The sequence below is a fragment of the Erythranthe guttata genome, chromosome 9, assembly GCF_056151865.1.
Source record: "Erythranthe guttata isolate IM_541 chromosome 9, IM_541, whole genome shotgun sequence".
NCBI lineage: Eukaryota > Viridiplantae > Streptophyta > Magnoliopsida > Lamiales > Phrymaceae > Erythranthe > Erythranthe guttata.
The window spans coordinates 473747-494632 of record NC_142541.1 but is presented as its reverse complement, the minus strand read 5'-3'; the positions used below and the strand labels follow the sequence as shown (position 1 = coordinate 494632).

The 20886-nt window shown below is 35.2% G+C and overlaps 3 protein-coding genes across 3 annotated transcripts; 2 read left to right on the top strand and 1 right to left on the bottom strand.

Annotated features, from left to right (window-relative positions):
• Positions 1-405: 405 nt before the first annotated feature.
• On the top strand, positions 406-3179 carry LOC105975098 (vignain). The gene is made up of 4 exons (XM_013000272.2): positions 406-1267; positions 1354-1589; positions 1672-1812; positions 2710-3179. The coding sequence occupies exons 1-4, from the start codon at positions 823-825 to the stop codon at positions 2974-2976; spliced, it is 1089 nt and encodes a 362-aa protein (XP_012855726.2). The 5' UTR covers positions 406-822; the 3' UTR covers positions 2977-3179.
• Positions 3180-4869: 1690 nt separating this feature from the next.
• LOC148767803 (putative late blight resistance protein homolog R1A-4) lies at positions 4870-15200 on the top strand. The gene is made up of 3 exons (XM_088823360.1): positions 4870-7605; positions 14899-14999; positions 15080-15200. The coding sequence occupies exons 1-2, from the start codon at positions 4940-4942 to the stop codon at positions 14900-14902; spliced, it is 2670 nt and encodes an 889-aa protein (XP_088679486.1). The 5' UTR covers positions 4870-4939; the 3' UTR covers positions 14903-14999; positions 15080-15200.
• Positions 15201-19136: 3936 nt separating this feature from the next.
• Positions 19137-19901, bottom strand: LOC148767802 (multicystatin-like). The gene is made up of 2 exons (XM_088823316.1): positions 19529-19901; positions 19137-19441 (listed from the first exon to the last, which is right to left on the bottom strand). Exons 1-2 carry the CDS (start codon positions 19899-19901, stop codon positions 19137-19139), a joined length of 678 nt encoding a protein of 225 aa, XP_088679442.1.
• Positions 19902-20886: the final 985 nt, after the last annotated feature.

Here is a 20886-nt window from a genome sequence, read left to right as displayed (position 1 = left end):
ACAAATTACGGCAACTTCCCTGAGATATGCTTGAATTACGAAAACACCCATCGTGTTGGGGTAATTATAACCACCCCTCAATTGTGAATTGTCTTACACGGACATTTTTACGTTGTCAAATTTACCTACTGAATAAAGGGTGGGGAAGGTTGTAGTTATCCAATCAAGATGATTTTTTTCGTAATTTAGACTTACTTCAGGGAGGTTGGCTGTAATTTGCCCTTTGAAATAATGCTGATTTTTTTTACAATGCATTTTCTTTTTATATTTCTTTTGTAACCCTTTGAAAAGTAGGTAAAATCAGTTATTAAGAAAACAAAAGTGATCCACAAAAGATGGCTACTTGCAAGAAAATCGTGCCACAATTCTCTTAATTAACAAATGCTTTCATCACATTCCCTTTTCACTTTCTACATTAGTTATCATGACTAAAGTAGCGTGCTTTGCATGAAAATCTCATCTCATTCATTTTTTTTACAGTTTAATTCACACTTACAACTCTGCAATAATTACTTCTCTCTCTCTCTCTCTCTCTCTCTCTCTCTCTCTCTCTTTGTTTGTTCGTTTGTTAGAACAGAAGCCAATTAATTATAAGAAGAAGTGTTGCTTGTCATAGGCAAATTCATATCCAAATTATTATTATTGCTTCCCCATAATTCTTTTATCCAATCTTGAAATTTTTTAATTGTTTTTGCCCATAAGTAACAATTAAATTTTCCCATCCTTTGTGATTTCTATTTAAAGGGGCCCTCTCTTCCATTCTACAAAATATTCACAACACTCACCAAACATAAACAAACAATCTTGAAAAAAATAAATAATATGATGATGAAGTTCTTGCTAGCCCTTCTCTCGTTGGTCCTAATAATCGGTCTCGTGGAGAGTTTCGATTTCCACGAGAAGGAATTGGAAACCGAAGAGAGATTGTGGGATTTATACGAGAGGTGGAGGAGCCACCACACCGTCTCGAAGAATATCGACGAGAAGCACAAGCGCTTCAACGTGTTTAAGGCCAACGCTCACTACGTAAACGATTTCAATAAAAAGGACACTCCTTATAAGTTGAAATTGAATAAATTCGCGGATATGACTAGCCACGAGTTCAAGAGCGTCTACGCGGGCGCAAAAGTCAAACATCACCGCATGCTCCAAGGTAACGTACGAGGAAATGGAACATTCATGTACGAGAACGTACGAACCGTTCCGCCCTCCGTTGATTGGAGGAAGAAAGGAGCCGTCACCGATGTCAAAGATCAAGGGCAATGTGGTAAATATATTTATCGCTTTTTTTTTCTTTTTCTTTTATATAATTTTCTTACAATAATTGATTTTTTTTAATATCTATATTTTTAGGTAGTTGTTGGGCGTTTTCGACGGTGGTGGCGGTTGAAGGGATAAATCAAATCAAGACGAACAATTTAGTTTCGTTGTCCGAGCAAGAACTCGTTGATTGTGACACCGAGCAAAATCAGGGATGTAACGGAGGATTGATGGATTTGGCATTTGAATTTATTAAAAAGAAAGGAGGGATCACAACAGAGAAAAATTACCCTTACACAGCTGCAAATGGGAGGTGTAATGGCAAAAAGGTAATATATCCTATATTTTACAATTAAATCATAATATTGAACATATTTAAATATTTAAATATTACTTTTAATTCAACTGCAGGAGAACTCTCCGGTTGTCGCAATCGACGGGCACGAAAACGTTCCCGTAAACGACGAAGAGGCGCTGTTGAAAGCAGCGGCTAATCAGCCTATATCGGTTGCTATCGATGCTGGAGGTTCCGATTTTCAATTCTACTCCGAGGTAAACTATAAATTGGAACAGAATTTCCGATTATGAAATACTAATTTTCAATCCTTATTCTGTAAACTCGGATTCCAATTTTTTCGATTTTTATTGGATCGGAATTGAAATGTATATGGGATTCCAATTTTCGATTTGATTTTAATTTTGATACTAATTTTATTTTCTTCCAAAAATCTCACTTAGAGCAACTCCAATGGAGGAATTAAATGGGGTATCAAAATGAAAAACTACCATTTTGATGCTCCAAAATTAAAAAATCCTCCTCCAATGGAGGCATTAAAGGGAGAACTATTTTGATATTCAACCACCCCGAGGTGCAAAAATACTCCCTGGAAAATGAGGTATCAAAAATGTAACCACTCTATTAACCTATCACAATTTGCCACGTGGCATTTAATAATATAATTATTTATATATTTAAAATTTGATAATCTATTTGATACTTGTGGTTGGAGTGAATTTTTTTTCTAGAGGTATCAAAGTATTATATCAAGTATCAAATGTATATTTAATGCTCCATTTTGATGTCTCTCCATTGGAGTTGCTCTTATAACATCAATTTAATATAGTATTTCATTTTTTAGGTTACTAAAAATTAGTAATTTTCCGAATTTCCCCAAATTCTGCCGATCTCGATCCGAATATTACTGATTTCGGAACAACTTTTTTTTTCATCCCGAATTCCAATTTCCGATTTTTCTGATTTTTTTTGGAACGGAATTGTAATTATTAGTTTTTCACTTCTGAAAAAAAAATCTCTAATTCTGATTCGATCCATCCGATTTCCACCTTTACTGATGGCACATATAACACTAGAGTGCTTATATTTAAGATTGTCTAACTCTTTCATATAATAAAACAAGATCCTAATTATTTTTATTGGGTGATTTATAGGGAGTGTTCACAGGGCAATGCGGCACGGAGCTCGATCACGGGGTGGCGATCGTAGGGTACGGAACAACCCTAGACGGAACGCAATATTGGACGGTGAAAAACTCGTGGGGAGGCGAATGGGGAGAGAAGGGATACATAAGGATGAAACGTGGGATTGAAGCAAAAGAAGGATTATGTGGGATTGCAATGGAAGCATCTTATCCAATCAAGAACACATCAAGTAATCCTGGACAAGATGCTGAGTCATCAATCAAGGATGAACTCTGATTCACAGTACTTTCAAAAATGTCTGTATTTCTATTAATTATCTATATTTGCATTATTATTAAAATGAAGAATCCTTATATTTAACTATTGTTTAGTGAACTACTTCAGACAAAAGAATTTCTGAAAAATTGTAATTTTCTTGAAACTATATGTACTGATCAGGTGTACTGATTTATAAATAAATTGTTCTATGTGTTATCAAACTGTATGTTATTTCATTAGCAAATTATTATTCTTAACCTCTTTTGTCTAATCGGATCGGATCAGATCGGGATTAGTATTTTCGGAAAATTTTCAGAAAAAATGGAAGTAAAAATCAGTTCAAATTCCAATTCCAAAATTTTCGGAATCTAAAAATTTATTCCGATTCCAAAAGGCCCGAAAATTTTGGAATTTCGAAATTTTGTTTGGAAATCAATAAAGTTTTAAAATTTCAAAACTTAGCGGAAATTTTCAGAAAATTTCACAACTTTCCGAAATTAAGAACATCCACGTCGATAAAAAATAACACTAATAACTACTAAATTTCAGTTCAACAAAATAAATAAAAATAAACCACATCATATCCAATAAAACTTCTAACAACAATTTAATATATCAAAATCATAAAATAAAACTTAAATTAAATTATTATTTTAGAAAAAAAAAATAATAATTAGAAGTTTGGTCCCGGATTCTTTTTAATAAAGTTTTTTTCACATAAAATTGAAAAAAAATAAGCATAAGCTTACAAATTTTAAGGGTTTTTTGCAAGAACCACTCTCGTGTAATCTCTAATTGCTGAAAAACACCTTGTATTAAAAAAATTAGCACGGACCCCTCTATGAAAGTAAGTCAAAGCCAATAAGGTCCCTAACGGCTTATTGTGTTCTGCATGCGCGGATTGTGCGGCTGGGATGCGTGTTCTGACCTGAAAAGGCTTAAATACCCTTTAAAACAAAAAATTAAAATTACAAACCAACCCCAATTTTTTTATTACTCCAAAATGAAAGTTTCAAATTTTTCAATTTAGTCCTTGGCAATTTCAAAACGCCATCTCCTTCCAGTTTAAACTCTCCACCATTTTCACGCACAACACATATAAAATCCTGCTCTGATGGCGCCCCTTTGCCGGAAGTTGACCAAAAGATACGTTTTTCCGATAAAAAAAAATTTCGGGCCGAATTTCTTCTTAGACAGATCACTCTATTCCTTCATGTTTTTTCTAGCAAAAACCAACCGACATTCTGAGCTTGAAGCTCTTTTCTACATCAAACCAAACCATGGGAAGGGTCGGAAATTTGCAAGATTTGAACTTTAAGCTTTTTCCAGGAACCCCAGAAATTCCATGACAAAAATCCAAACTGAAATTTTTCAAAAATTTGCCTAGAAAACCTTTTTTTTTTTTTTTTGCAGCATAACAATCCCGATACACTCTTTTGTTCTCACAATATTCTGCTCCTCTTCTTACGATATTTTGCTCGGTGAGTGGGGTACGATATGAAAGGGAAAATCTCGAACGACACCGTTGGAGTTTGATTACTCCGGTGAGGGCACTGTTTTGTTTTCCGGTGATTGAGTCGGCGTTACCGATCACGAACTTGCGAGATACGTTTGGGGGCGGTGGAAGAGATGGTTGGAAGAAGAAGGTATTTAATTAATGAATTTAAATTTATTTATGTAAATTGAATAAAGATTTATGCTTTGGGTATACTTGTGTTTTATGTACTAGGGGTATTATAGTCAATTTAGCTAAGTCAACAATCATATGGCAAATAAGGGGCGGTTTGCTATACCAAACACGACACAAGGGGATATACTCAATCAAATGCGTTGAACATTCAAATGGCTAACTAATTCAACACATTGCAAATAAAATATAAAAGTTGCTGATTATTGATAGACAAATGCCAGCTTGTTTACCTGGACTAGAGATCTAGAGAGAGAGAGAGTGTTCTAGAGAGAGAGAGCAGAGAGATCAAAAATGGCTTATGCTGCTGTAGAATTTCTTAAGCATACTATAGAGTACCTTGTGTCTCCTTCCCAATTAAATTTACTTCTTCCCAACTTAGAAATGAAGCTTTTCTATGACGAACTTTGTCATTTGAAGTCATTTCTCGAAACAACCGATCCTTCACAAAGCATCGAGACCGTAGAATCTACGGAAGCACAAATCCTAGATGCAGTTTATATGATCGGAGATCCGATAGTTTCATTTATATCAGATCATCGGTTTCTTCCAGCATCCGAAAGCTCTATAGATGAGACTTTGACTTTGTTGCTAAAATTCAGACAAGAAATATGTCCATTCACCAAAACTTTGACCGAAGACGATCACAACGTCAGAGAAGGGAGCCATTCTTCTGCTTCCACTATTGTTCCTCTGGAGAAGGACAATCAATGGAGCAACTTGTTTGTTTCCTCGAAAACGATGCAAAGATTGTATGATGAACTACGAGACAGGGCTTGTTACGGAGCATCCAATTTCAAGGTGATATTTGTTGTCGGTATGGCTGGCATCGGTAAGACTACTCTTGTCAAACAAGTTTATGACAATCCCTACACAATAGAACATTTTGACCTTCGTTTATTTCTACCAATCGGCCCGCAATGTGATTTGAAAGAAATTCTGCTACTTGCTCTCGATCAACTAGGTGTCCACTCTGATGAGAATCACAAAAAAAATTATGATGAAAATTCATTACGCGAGTATGTGTACAAGTCTTTATATGGTAGGAGGTTTCTAATTGTGTTAGATGACATATGGAATACTGAGGTGTGGAATGATCTAAGACGTTTCTTTCCGGATAACAATAATGGGAGCCGAATTATCTTGACAACTAGGCTGCTAGACTTCGCTGATCGCGCTGGCATTCATAGATTTATTCAAATACCATTCTTGAATGAGGACGAAAGTTGGAATCTACTTCGTGAAAAGGTATTCACTGATGAAGAGATTTGCGGTCGGGAACTCGAGAGAATCGGGAGGAAGATTGCCAAGAAATGCGAAGGACTCCCTTTGGCAATCATCCAAGTTGCAGAGCTCCTCTGCGAGATTGAGAAAACGGTCGAAAGCTGGAAGATCATAGCTGAAAAAGAAGACCCACTTACCATCCGATCCGATGACGACACACCCCTTTCGAAAGCAATTTTTCAGAGTTACAGGATGTTGCCTCAATATCTGAAGGTATGTTTTCTATATATGGGTGTGTTCCCGAAAAAATACGTGATTACTCGCCCGAAACTCATTAGATTGTGGGTCTGTGAGGGGTTTCTTGAACCACAAGAGAATAAAACTTCAGAAGAAAAGGCCGATGAGTACTTGAATGAACTTATTTCCCAAAGTGTTGTTTTGAACACGAAATTGAGGTCCGTAGGTACTGGGACAACTAAAACTTGTAGACTCCATTTTACCTTTCGGAGTCTTTGTGTTAATGAAGCTAAAAGTGAAAAGATTTTCCCTGTCATAAAAAAGTACACTGATAGTTTTCCGGAGGAGATCGACAGTCAGCATCGCCTCTGCTTTCACAATAACGTTCTACTTAGTTTCCAACAGGTGCTTACCTCGTTGAAATCATCAGTTCCAGATATAGTTTCACTTCTTTGTTACGGTCCAAAGCAACAATATCCAATAAGGTTGTACTTGCCATTTCGATTGCTCAAGATACTAGATGCCGCTTCTGTGCGGTTTTACGAATTCCCAAATCAAGTAGTAGAACTAGTTCATTTAAGGTACCTTGAAGTAACATCCAATGGAGAGATCCCTTCTTCCATATCATGCCTTTGGAACCTCGAAGTCTTGATTATCCATCGTCATCATAGGGTAATCAAACCGTCGAATTCTCCTGTTTATCTGCCTTTAGAGATTTGGAAGCTGCATAAACTCAAACATCTGGAGTGCACGGGATTCGACCTGCCAGATCCTTTTCCTGTAAACGATGGTTCTCTTATTCTGGAGAAGCTATTAACACTTTCAGGTGTGAGCGCTCACAGTTGTACCAAGAGAGTTCTCGCAAGAACGCCAAACCTAATCAAATTAGGAATCCTGATTGAGTCGGCACATGACTCGGTCGAAACCTTCAGTTTCTTTGGCAATTTTGCATCTCTGCATCAATTTGAGTCGTTCAAATGCGTCGTTGTAAATCCTGGCCCTAAAGTAGTTTTTTGCATTCCGATCAATTTCCCAGCAAACATTAAAAAGATAACTCTGAGCGGATGTGCATTTCCATGGGAGTATATGAGAGTGATTGCGGCATTGCCGAATCTCGTGGCGCTGAAATTGCGATGGTACGCCTTCTGCGGGCCCGAGTGGGACGTGTCCGGGTGGGGCGGATTCCTCCAGCTGAAATACCTGCTGATGGAAGATCTGGATATACAACACTGGATAATCGACGACTTTTTCCAGTTTCCGTCGCTGACAAGGTTGATTATTAGGCACTGCTACAGATTACGAGAGATCCCTTCCGAATTCGGAGAAATCCCAACACTTGAAGTGATACAGGTGGATGATTCCAGCCAATCAGTGGTCATTTCGGGGCTGCAAATACGAGACGAGCAATCGGATTATGGAAATGATTGTCTTCAACTTTATAACCATTCCTCATTGGATGGTAAGAAGAAGAAGAAGCACAATCATGATCAGCTCTTAAGGTAATCAGTTACTTCTTCTTCTTTTCTTGCATAAAACTTTTTGATCTATTTATTAGTTGTAGTAATAACATTTTTTCTTCTTCACAGACTCTGATTCGGTTCTCATTCCCAATGGAGTTTCCGTAAACCAGATCATTGTTATCAGTATCTTAAGATACATTTACTATTATTTAGTCAACTACTTCAGACAAAGAATTTCTCATGAAAATTTGTCATTTCTTTCCAACTATATGTACTGATCAGGTGTACAGATTTATAAATAAATTGTTCTAGTTAGTAGTTGCAATAATTTTATGTCATTTACACTACGATAACATGTTATTAAGATTTAAGTGTAATATTTGGAAAACAATCGGAACTTAAATCCATATCAGAAATCGTAACCTCATATATATATTTCAATTCCAATTCTAATAATTTCTCAGAAAAATACGGAACTTCTGAATTCGAATTGAATAATCTCAGAAAAGGTACGCAATTAATTGTACAACATATATTATTAAGTTATAGTTATATATATATATATATATATATATATATATATATATATATATATATATATATATATATATATATATATATATATATATATATATTACTTAATTAAATACCCCATGTGAGGGATTTGCTGTGGTTGGATGGAAAAAGATTGCAGTTTTTTTTTATGGGGTTGTGTTCTGTGATGGAAAATTAATGAAGAGAAAGCCGTTTTTTTTTGGAATTAAATAGGACGGATTAAATCGGATTTAATAGTATCGGAAGAGAAAAATCGAAAAAAATGATTGCACTCTTATTTAAAGAGTCTCGAAAATTGGAAATTCGAAATGAATAAACTTGATCCAAAATTAACATTTGAAATTTTAGAATTTGTTGTAAAATAGAACCAAGATATATATCTAAGTATATAGACGAAATATATTATGTATATTGTAATTATGCAAACTACAAAATATATATTGTACGAAAGCTACAGATGAAATTGAAAGATGTAAAGTGTGTATTTACTGTAAGGATTTTAGCTACTGTATTTTGGAAGAAGTGTGTTTCTTCATTGAATTAATCATCTATTTATATACATTATCAGGGAGTATAAAACTTCCACGTATACAATATATGTACTGATCTAATTTGCTAAAAATGCTACGGACATATCTAGAAGTCCTATGTATGCATATCATGCAATCACGTGCAAAGCCATTGCATCACGTGCAAAGGAGCCATTTCATTGGTTGTTTGAGTCCATGGAGATATAACACCCCCCTTGGACGTAGCATAATTGTATCGTCTCAAATATAAGTCGTGTGCATAAGCTGCTTCGTTAAAAACCTTTGCTGGAAAACCCTGTGGGACAAAACCAGACATAAGGGAAAAAAAGTGCAGTGCACTATTGCTCCCCCTGAAATGAGCAATATAATTTCTGAGATGGGGCATCAATCTTGTTTCACATTGGCTCTTCTCATTCCAATGGAGTATACCAATTTCTCAAAAGTAGATGTCGGTAAGGACTTTGTAAACAAATCAGCAAGATTGTCGCATGAGCGAATTTGTCGAACATCTATCTCTCCATTCCTCTGAAGCTCATGTGTATGGAAGAACTTGTTGGGTGCTAAATACCAATACGCAAGTGCACGTATCGCAAACAAGTAATAAAGTGGACTCGTGAGAGTCGGATGTCGATCCCACAGGGAATACGCAAATTACCTAATCCTAAGTACCAAATTCTAACAATTACGATTTTTATCCAGCCTACGCAAGTTTGTCAAATAAAATCAATCAAACAATTAAACTAATTATGAAAGCAATTAAACACGAGAAAATATCAATAAAAACGGACCTAGGATTTCATCTTCCCCCTATGCAAGAATCGCTCACCCAAAACCCCTCAATTATGAAATATATGATTCATGATTATTAACCCGAGACACTAATTTACTCATAACCCGCTGTCGCGTGTATTATGAGTCTATTATTCATAAACGATTCACTATATGTCTATGCAAATCAATTATGAATAAAGCGTTAACTAACAAGTCTCGTAAATGGCTACCTAAGGTGATATCTGTATGTCTACGACACCACATGCAATTGACACACTCATCCGGTGAAAACTACTCGAAGGCTCTTCTACTCACCGTCTAATTATCAAAATAGCTCTGTCGAGTCAATCCCAATAATCACAGATAAAGCACATAAATTGATCAAGTTCATGCACTAACAATCATATCAAGTAGAAGAAATAATCATAAAATCATAATTGCATAATCTCAAGAAAAAGGGTTCACAATCCCTACATAGGGTTCCAACAAAATCCTAGATTAAAAACTTAGCTACGCATGTTCGTTACGAAAAACATAATAAAAATACGAAAAATCATAAAACTATAAATAACAATAAAAGAGGAGAACTATGATGAAGATTCGTCAAGTCTTCGTCTTCGTTCTTGTGCTCCTTGATTGCGTGTAGAAAGATGAAAGACAAAAACTAAAGCTAAAGATAAAAGGTAGAAAGATCCAAGATAGGTCTAATTGTGTGCTTGTGGCCTTTAAATAGGGTGCAAAAATATAATAGGGCGGGTTTCCTTGTGTAATTAAACTTCCTTCACTGCGCCCCTACGCCCATCCGGACGGCCGTGTGAGATTAAGATCTAAAACCCGCACGGCCGCGCGGCCTTCTGTTCTTCAGAATTCTGATTATTTCACTTTTGGCCCACTTTTTCTCTGAATTTGCAGTTTTCACCCCAAAAGTTGCCAATTCTTCAATTTGCACCTAAAATACAAATAATAACCATATTAAGCACCAATTATCGTAAAAACACATCAAAAGCTCCAATTAAAAGGTACAATTAAGTGTATAAATATACACTTAACAAAGAAGTTTGGTGATATATGCTTGGTCCTATCACCTTTTATGTAGCCGCCCCTTGTTTGTGCTATGCAAGCAACATTGTCTTCGTAAATGACTGTGGGCGTGTCTGTACCTGAATGTAATTGACAGGAATTTCGTATATGGGAAATAACGGATCGTAGCCAAACACATTCTCTCCCTGCCTCATAAAGGGCTATTATTTCTGAATGATTTGAGGAGGTGGCTACCAACGTCTGTTTGGTAGATCGCCAAGATATACCTGCACCATTGTAACAAAACAAATATCCAGTTTGTGAACGAGCTTTGTGGGGATCAGATCTATATCCCGCATCGGCATAACCAACTAACCCTTGGTTAGTTGCATTCTTTGAATAAAATAAACCTAAATCTGCAGTACCACAGAGATATCGAAAAATATGTTTAACACCATTCCAGTGTCTCCGCGTAGGCTCAAAACTGTATCTCGCAAGCACATTTATTGCAAAAGCGATATCAGGTCGAGTGCATTGTGCTAAATACATTAACGCTCCGATAGCATTGAGATATGGTACTTCTGGGCCAAGTATCTCTTCGTCAAATTCTTTAGATCGGAACGGATCCTTTTCAGGATATAAATTGCGCACAACCATAGGAGTGCTCAATGGATTAGCATTTTCCATATTAAATCTTTTGAGCAATCGTTTAGTATATGCAGATTGGTGTATAAGTATGCCGTTAATTTTATGCTCAAGCTCAATACCAAGACAGAGTTTAGTTTTTCCAAGGTCCTTGACCTCAAATTCTTTCTTTAAATATTCAGCAGCATTGGCCAACTCTTCAGGAGTGCCAATGAGGTTCATGTCATCTACATAAACCGCAATAATAGCAAATCCGGTTTCTGATCGTTTAATAAAAACGCATGGGCAAATAGGATCATTTTTATAACCTTCCCTGATAAGGTATTCACTCAATCTATGATACCACGTGCGACCAGATTGCTTTAGACCATACAATGATCTTTGCAATTTAATTGAGTGCAGCTCACGAGGAGCGCCAGAGTTTGGCATTTTAAATCCATCGGGAATTTTCATATAAATATCAGAATCTAGTAAACCATATAGATAGGCCGTTACAACGTCCATTAGACGCATGTCCAGTCCCTCTTGGACGACCATATTGATAAGAAAACGAAAAGTGATCGTATCCATCACTGGTGAATACGTCTCATCATAATCAATCCCAGGCCGCTGTGAAAAGCCTTGAGCTACAAGGCAGGCTTTATATCGTACAATTTCATTGTTCTCGTTTCTCTTACGGACAAATACCCATTTATACCCAACGGGCTTTACATTATCCGGAGTTTGAACGATTTGCCCGAATACTTTCCGTTTTTCTAGGGAAGCCAGTTCAGATTTTATTGCTTCCTCCCACATAGGCCAATCATTTCTTTGGCGGCATTCCATTATGGAACGCGGTTCACTATCATAATCATCGTACATAATTTCTTGTGCAACCGAGAATGCAAAAATATTATCGATAATTATCTCATTTATATCCCATATTTCATTGCAATAACTTATGGAATTCTCAGTATTCCGGGATTTGATATCGTTTTTTCGATATCAGGCTCAACAGATTCATCTGGAGCATTCTCACTAGGAACCACTTGGTTCGAGGGTTCGTCGAATTTCCCCTTTCTTTTTCTAGGAATAACGTCTTTTGATCCAATAGGTCTACCCCGTTTTTGTCTTGGGGGATCATCGTTCATTTTCGCATGTTCTTCAGGAACAGCGATCCTTGCTGGCACATTCACAGCTGGAATATAAGATTTCGTGACTTTACTGGTATCATTAAATGCATCAGGAAGTCTATTGGCAATATTTTGTAAATGAATGATTCTATGGATCTCATTTTCACATTCAGAGGTACGTGGGTCAAGATGAGATAAATGTTGCTCACACCATGTGAGATTCTCGATTGGTTTTTGTTTATCATTATCACGGATATTCTGAATATCCTTACCAATCGGTATAAATAATGTTTCATCAAAATGACAATCCGCAAATCTAGCGGTAAATAAATCACCCGTCGTGCATTGGTTCTAAGAATCTAATAATCGACGGTGAATCAAACCCAACGTATCTGCCAAGTCGGCGTTGGGGACCCATTTTAGTCCTCTGAGGAGCTGAGGAGGATGGCACTTGCACAGCGCAACCAAATGTGCGTAGGTGTTAAATATCGGGCTCAAAGCCTAATGCCAATTGCATTGGGGAATGCATATGATAAGCAGTGGGGCGCAATTTAATCAGTGCTGATGCATGCAATACTGCATGGCCCCATGCTGCACTAGTGAGTTTCGATCTCATCAGCAAAGTACGAGCAATTATTTGGACGCGTTTAATCAGAGATTCCGTCAGTCCATTTTGAGTGTGAACGTATGCTACTGGGTGCTCGACATTTATTCCTAGTGCTGCACAATACTCATCAAAACTTTTTGATGTAAATTCTCCGGCATTATCAATTCTTATGTTTTTAATGGGATAATCAGGGAAATGTGCTCGGAGTTTAATAATTTGTGCTAGCAAACGTGCAAATGCAACATTTCGCGTAGATAATAAGCATACGTGGGACCACCTACAAGATGCATCCACCAAAACCATAAAATATCTAAATGGCCCACTTGCAGGGTGTATTGGTCCACAAATATCACCATGAATACGTTGTAAAAACGATGGTGATTCATAACCGACCTTTTCAATGGAAGGTTTTATAATGAGCTTTCCTTGTGAACATGATTCACATAAATATTCATTGGACATGAAGATTTTTGTATCTTTTAATGGGTGTCCTTTAGTGTGTTGTACAATCCTACGCATCATAGTCGTTCCTGGGTGACCCAGTCGATCATGCCATAATCCGTGTATATTGGGATTAACAAGTTTCCATGGGATAGTGGCGTAGGATTCGAAAGCTCTAATTTGGAAACAATACACTCCAGAAGCTGTCGCTTCGAGTTTTTCATGAATAATTCTTTTGTCCATAACATATGATGTGATGCAGAGACACTCCACGGTATTTTCTACCAAAATTATTTGTAAATAAGGAAAATCCTTATATATATATACCAAAATTACCCCCAATTCATTGAAACTCAATTCAACTCCAATTTCATGATTTACAACCCAATTTAGCCCAATTTCACCAGTTAACCAATTTTAACCCTAATTTCAATATTGACTTCAATTTTGACCTGCCACCACCGGAGACTGTCGGTCGCCGCTGTTGACCGCCAGTCTCCGGCGTTGCATTTTTTTTTTGAAAACTTTTTTTTCCCTGAAATTTTTTTCCGCTCGGTCAACTGCCGTTGATTGCCGACGTTGACTTTTTTTATTTTTTATTTTTTTTTATAATTTTGTTTTTTCTTAAAAAAATATTTTAATTAATATTACTGTCTTGGCTGCTAAATTACTGTCTCCTGCTGTTATTTAACTGTCGGAGACAGTAATTTAACTGTTAATTGATTTTTTTTCTATTTTTTTTCCTTCAAAAATATTTTAATTAATATTACTATCTTTGCTGCTAAATTACTGTCTCCAGCAGTTATTTAACTGTCGGAGACAGTAATTTACTGTTAATTGACTTTTTTATTCTTAAAAAAATATTTTTAATTAATATTACTGTATTCGTTGCTAAATTACTATTTTCAACAGTTATTTAACTGTCGGAGACAGTAATTTAACTGTTAATTGACTCTTTTTTTTTTGAAATTTATTTTCTTACAAAAATTTATTTTAATTAATATTATTGCCTTGGCTGCTAAATTACTGTCTCCAACAGTAATTTAACTGTCTTAGACAATAATATTTATAATATAACTGTTAGGGAAAATAATATTCATAATATTACTGTCCCAAACAGTAATATTACTGTCCGAGACAGTAATTTAGTAGCCAAGACAGTAATATTAATTAAAATATTTTTTTCTAAGAAAAAAAAATTAAAAAAAAAAGTCAACGCCGGAGACCGGCGGTCAACGGTGGTTGACCGGCCGGAAAAAAAATTTCAGGAAAAAAAAAGTTTTCAAAAAAAAAAAGTCAACGCCAGAATTTGGCCGGAAAAAAAAAATTTCAGAAAAAAAGTTATTTTCTGAAAAAAAAAATATTTTGGGGGCTAATGTGATATATTTGTTTAAATTCGGGGTCAATGTGTAATATCAAGGAAGTTAGAGCATAATGGATGGAATTGATAAGAATTATATTATGGAGGGTATTTTAGACTAAAGACATGGGGATGAGTTTAATTGAGAGACTGTTTTGCTTGTGAACCAAAATGCATTTACGTTCCATATGATGGGCCTTTTTGCCATTCGCCATATATATATATATATATATATATATATATATATATATATATATATATAAAATCAACCTATACAAAATTGTGTTGTAGATAAAATCACCTCTGGTGTGGATTGATGGAAGAGAGCTGTGGCAAATCAACCTGTATCAGTTATGGTTAACCCAAGCAATGACTTCCATTTCTACGATGAGGTAAATTAATTCAACATATGTATATGATGTTTTTATTATTTATTTATTTATTATTTTTATTTTATTTTTTTGAGTGACAGGGGTTGTTCGATGGAAAATGCAGCACAAAGCTCGACCATATTGTGACGATTGTGGGATACGGAGTGGAGAATGGAACAAAATACTGGCTTGTGAAAAATTCATGGGGGACAAACTGGGGCGAGAGAGGGTTTATGAAAATACAACGTGGTGTGAACAAGTGCGGTATCTTTGGCTAAAGTTCTAGATAATTTAAGAGTGTGTCGTGTGTCTGTTTTTCTCCCATTCAAATACTCTAGTCAGTAGTTACAATAATTTTCTTATAACCATTAAAGATAATCATTGAAATTCGGGAATAATTGTAAATCCCATTTATTTCCACCCTTACACTACTTGGGTAATGAAGTTTCAACATTTTTCAAAATTTATTTAAAAAACATTGTCTCTATAAAATACACAACAAGTGATCTAAATTAAAGAATCCATTATGAAAATACAAGTTATTTAAAACTTTGGCCAAGAATTCTTCGCAAGTGAGTATTTTCCTTTAGGCATGCCATACTTTGCATTCACCAAAGTTTGATCGGATTTTCAGTAACTATTTAAATCGCCTAATTTGTACGCAATATGCACACGATTTCACGCAATTTGCACGTGGTTTTAATGGGGTATTGTTATTGGAAATTATACTGTTTGTATGAGAAATAATGTTCTCATACATACTCCAATGTCGATCCCAAAAAATAAAAAAGACAGAATTTCGGAATTCATAATGAAAAATAATGTTCTAAAATCGAAAACTTTTGGATCAAATCGGCATAAATTAAAAAAAATATCCAATTTCATACATACGTGCAATGCATGTGCATTTTTCTAATTTTTTTATGTCACAATAAAATAATACAGAGTAGAAAATATAAGAATGTTTCTCTTCTCCAATTGTTACTATCACTAACATGAAATATACTTGAAGAAAATCGGAGCACGGTGATCGGATTTGCAACTTCTACATCGCCTTCATCCACTATTGGATCTAGAATTTTAGTTAAGGGAGTTTCGAATTTAATACGAAAAAAATAGGTGAATAGCAAATTAAATAGGAAAATTTGGTACAAGAAAATAAAGACAAAAAATGATCTATAGTCATAAGGAATGCATATTTAATTGAGTGAGGGGGTTCAATTTGGGCAGATTGGTTAAGATGTTGGGTTTTTAATTTGGGATTTAATTTGAGAATTAGGGTTTTTCCAAAGAGGGTCTAAATCCGAATTTGAGAATTGAGGATTGGGTGTAGGGCTTGATAATTGGAATTGGGCTTTAAAATTTTGATTAAATCACTCATCCATATTATATTTTTTATTGGTTATCTTTGAATTTCTTATCAATATTATTGGTACATGATTAGAAATTCACTGTAACTTAATAAAAAAACGTAATGCAACACAAATCCAAAATTAACAAAACTCGAAAACACAAACATTCAAGTTTTATTCAACAAACCAAGACCTCATATTAGCAAACATAGAGGTATTTTTATTGATATGAATATGGAGAATTCCAATACTAATTAAAGATCGAATGGGGGAACTGTTTAAACGATTCGAGCTTCCAAGGACTTTTTTTCACCAACCGTTGATCCATAACCGCTATCTCATACCTTTTGGGATGCGTTTTGGTGTAGTCTGATGCTGAGATTATTAGATGGTATAAATCGCCTTTGTATTGGCCTCTAACCACAAGTCGTTTTCCCTTGATGACATTTATAAAATATAATGGTGTCTTAGTCTTCTTATTATACTCTGCCACTGCAAATTGTGCGGCAGACACAACTGTCGGATCATAAAGGTTATCTATCCACGACAGAGGACGTGAGAGAAGTCCTATTTCATTGTGAAGAAGAATAATAAAAGTCAACATGTACGCAAATAAAAATAAATGTGATAAGAGTTTCATTTGTTGGTATGTATTTTAAGTGTTTTTTTATAATTTTTTAATAATTATCTCAAAATCCTAAACCTCTAATTATTTAATGTAAATATTATAAAAAAATTTGAAGAAAAAATTTAATTGGTAGTCATCACTTAGAAACTAGGTGTATAATAGACAACTATTCATGCAAACTCTCAATTAAAATAATATAATATAATATGATTTATTTCATAAATAATAATGAATTTAAATATAAAAGCACAAATTTTACTTGTATACTTCTCGAAGCGTTTGACTTCCATGGAGTGCTCCTTTCTTCGTGGCCAGTAGTGTATAGATGCTATAAATTTTTTGGGTCGAGCGGTATTGTTATTATTAGCTGCTATTACTAGGTCGACATTGTAGCCACGTTCGAATATTCCAGATTTAAACACCGAATACGTTCCCTCGACTACAGCCACCAAGTGCAACTTTCCACCAACCACAGTATTGGCCAATGCAAAATTTGCGAGAGATACCACCTTCGGATCTTTTAGGTCCCATATCGGCCATTCTGGCACGCCACCTGCACCACCACTCGAAGATGTTGTTGCTTCATTGGTAATCGGAACAACCAAAATTACGAAAAATATCAGTAAGATTGAGCAAGAGAAACTCACCATGTTTAATTTGATAGCTAAATTGTTGTATAATCATTCCATTTTATAGGGGTGCCAAATTTTTAAAAAATGTATCTTTTTACTATAGATAAGTTGTAGATTAAAGAGAACTTGAATTGATGCTTATCATTTTATTAAAAGTATTGAATTTTGAATGCACAAGTCACAAATATCCTTTTAATAAAAAAAAGGGCAAAGCATTTTTGTAACACTTATCTTCTTCCTTGTGTTTCTAAAAAAAATTACAATTAAATTTGTACTAGTCCATAAGAGAATTTATATGCCACAGTGGCCCAATTGTAGTGTTTATTAAGCTGATTATGTGTTTCCACGATGTACTGAAGTTAATAGTCCGTCAGAACTCTATCAGAATAACGTATCCAATGCATAATCTCGTTAGAGCATCTAACAATATTTCAGGGGTAATTGTAATTACTGATACCACAGATATATTTTAGCATACCTTAGAGGTGTACGTGTAATTTACTCTAAATTTTAAAAGTAAAGTTAAAATTAAAGATAAAAGTATTTTCTCTATATTTTTTTATTTTTTTTGCTTTTTCGTTTTGTTAGACACTAATCAACACATTGAACATACTACATAACAGATAACTACTAATTTATTATTCATCTAATCTTCAACTTATTTACACCAAATATAGACCTATATCATTAATTGTGACATTTTAATACGCCTCTATGAATAATAGAATCTATATATTGATCAATTTCACACGTACAATTATCGGAAGAAAAAATATGGCACTCGTATCTCAATTTCTTCTATATATACGTACTCTTCCTAATTTCGACGGCTCCGTTTGGTCAAAAGAAAGCAAGTGACCAAGAAGAAGGAGGGCGTGGGAGTTGTTCGTGCCCGATCGATGACCTAAGCAAGCCTTGGATAATGACATCAGCAAAGTTTGCGGTGAAGGAGCACAACAGAAAGGCAAAGACAAATTTGCACTTTGTAAGTTTGATTAGTGGATGAATGGCGATAGCTTAAGGTGCGATAATTTCGGTTTGTGATATCGGCAAACGATGGGGCTACCGCACGTCCAAGAAACTATCGGGCGGTTGTTTAATTTATATACAATTATACATATATATTGTGTGTTGGTATACAATGTTGTGTAAGTATCTATCTATCTCTTCTAACGTTGAATAGGTCATGGTCTAGCAATTTGATGAATGAAAAAATAAATGTGGATATGGAGATTGGAGAAATGTTGCTTTTCAATTAGGAGCGGAAATTGGAACATAATTTTCGATTTCTGCCGATTTTAGATTCAATTTTATTTATTTATTTGGAACAATATTTTACAATTCAAATTTTGAAATCCCCGGCTTCCAATTTTCCTGAAATTACTTGGATCATAATCGGAATATATATGAGATTTCGATTTCAGACCTGGTTTTAAAACACCATACTATCTATTATGTATTTTATATTTTAGGTGACAAAAAATTGAAAATTTCCGAATTCTGCCAATTTCGCTAAATTGAAATTACATGAAATTGCTAATTATTCTTAAATCCAGATTGACTTAAATAGTTTAAACGAGTCGAGCTTGAAGCCCCCCTTTATCTCCCACGGTATATCTAAAACCGCTGTTTCATACGTTTTGGGATGCGCGTCGCTCTCGTCTTTAATTGATATTAGTAGATGGTATATAAGACCTGCTACTAAATACGTCTTTCCATTGAGAACACGTACAAACTGTAAGGTTGTATTAGCCTTTTTATTATACTCTGCCACCGCAAATTCGGCAATCCACACCACTTTCGAGTCTTTGAAGTCCTTGATCCACGACACATAATTTGCTGCAAGCACTCCTTCATTTGGAATAAGAAGAATAAACACGAATAAGCATACAAAAATACGGCATTGTTAATAATCTTAAAAACTTTTAATTAATTAACCTGGATTCTTGAGGAACTTATTGAGCTCCATAGCGGAATTCGGATATTTCAGAGGCGGTGTGTACAAAACAGACGCTTTGTATTTTTTGGGACGTGCGATTTTGTTATCTTTAGCGAAGAATGTTAGCTGGACACTATAGCTCCATTTCACGTTTGCAAGCCTTTCATAGTTTCCGTCGACTATAGTTACAAAGCGCAAGGTCGTATTGGTCTTTTTATTATGTTGTGCCACCGCAAACTTTGTGACAAATGCCGTTTTCGAGTCATTTAGATTCCAGATCGGCCAAACTACCACCTCACCACCGGAATATGATGCTTCAGCCAAAACCATCAAGAAGAAGGACAATAAGATTGAGTGAGAGACACGCGCCATATGTTTGATATATGGTAAAATGTAGTATGGTGATTAATCTCTTTTTATAATGGTACCAAAATCTAAAATTAATAGCTATTTGTTGTAAATAAGTTACAGATTGATTAAAAAAATAATAATAATAAATAAAAGTATTGGGATTTCTGATGGACAAGTGTCATGTGCAAGTCACAAATAATCCTCTTAATTAAAAAAATGGCAAATAACACTAAAGTCTAAAACCCCTCTTTTCGAAACGCCATCGTTCCAAACTTCAAACTTGTAAAATTGAAATTGAACTCACACAATTCACTAAATTAAAAAGAGTAGGTGTGACAATAATAGCAAGAGTGATTGATTTATATTCATTGAACAAATACTAATTTATTACATGACCGGAATTATTCAGATATAGTTCGATAGATAGATAGATAGATAGATAGATAGATAGATAGATAGATCGATAGAGTTTCGGGTGTCAACTTCGTTTGTACTTGTACGGGTAGTATGCCTCCATAGCAATACCACATAGGCCTCTCTTATCGGATACGTTGCGTCTCATACGTATGTAGCCTCCTTCGCCTCCCCACCCTGGGCCCCACGAGTTCTTCACCAGCCAGTACGGAATTCCACATGGAGTTGTTCCATAACCAACGATTGTAACCGCGTGATTCAGTACCGTGCCGCATTCCCCTGCGAACACTGTTAAGTGTATATTTTTACACTTTATCGTAACTTTTTATTTGAGCTTTTGGTGTGTTTTAACGATAATTGGTGCTTAAAAAGTTGATTTATTGTATTTTAGGTACAAATTGAAGAATTGGAAAAGTATGGGGTCAAAACTGCAATTTTGGCGAAAATATGGGTCAAAAGTGAAAATATCAAAATTCTGAAGAAACAAGGCTCGGACCCCCGTCCCAGTTTTAGGGCAAATTATGGGACCCCCGTCCCATACCCCGAAGTTGCGCAGTAAAGGGATTTTAATTGCACAAGGAAACTGCCTTCT

Coding starts and splice junctions, on each gene's coding strand:
- LOC105975098 (XM_013000272.2), top strand. CDS start 823: ATGATGATGAAGTTCTTGCTAGCCCTTCTCTCGTTGGTCCTAATAATC. Junction 1,268..1,353: donor CAAAGATCAAGGGCAATGTG/GTAAATATATTT, acceptor CTATATTTTTAG/GTAGTTGTTGGGCGTTTTCG. Junction 1,813..2,709: donor ATTTTCAATTCTACTCCGAG/GTAAACTATAAA, acceptor GGTGATTTATAG/GGAGTGTTCACAGGGCAATG.
- LOC148767803 (XM_088823360.1), top strand. CDS start 4,940: ATGGCTTATGCTGCTGTAGAATTTCTTAAGCATACTATAGAGTACCTT.
- LOC148767802 (XM_088823316.1), bottom strand. CDS start 19,901: ATGGCGCGTGTCTCTCACTCAATCTTATTGTCCTTCTTCTTGATGGTT. Junction 19,442..19,528: donor TAAGTTCCTCAAGAATCCAG/GTTAATTAATTA, acceptor TTCCAAATGAAG/GAGTGCTTGCAGCAAATTAT.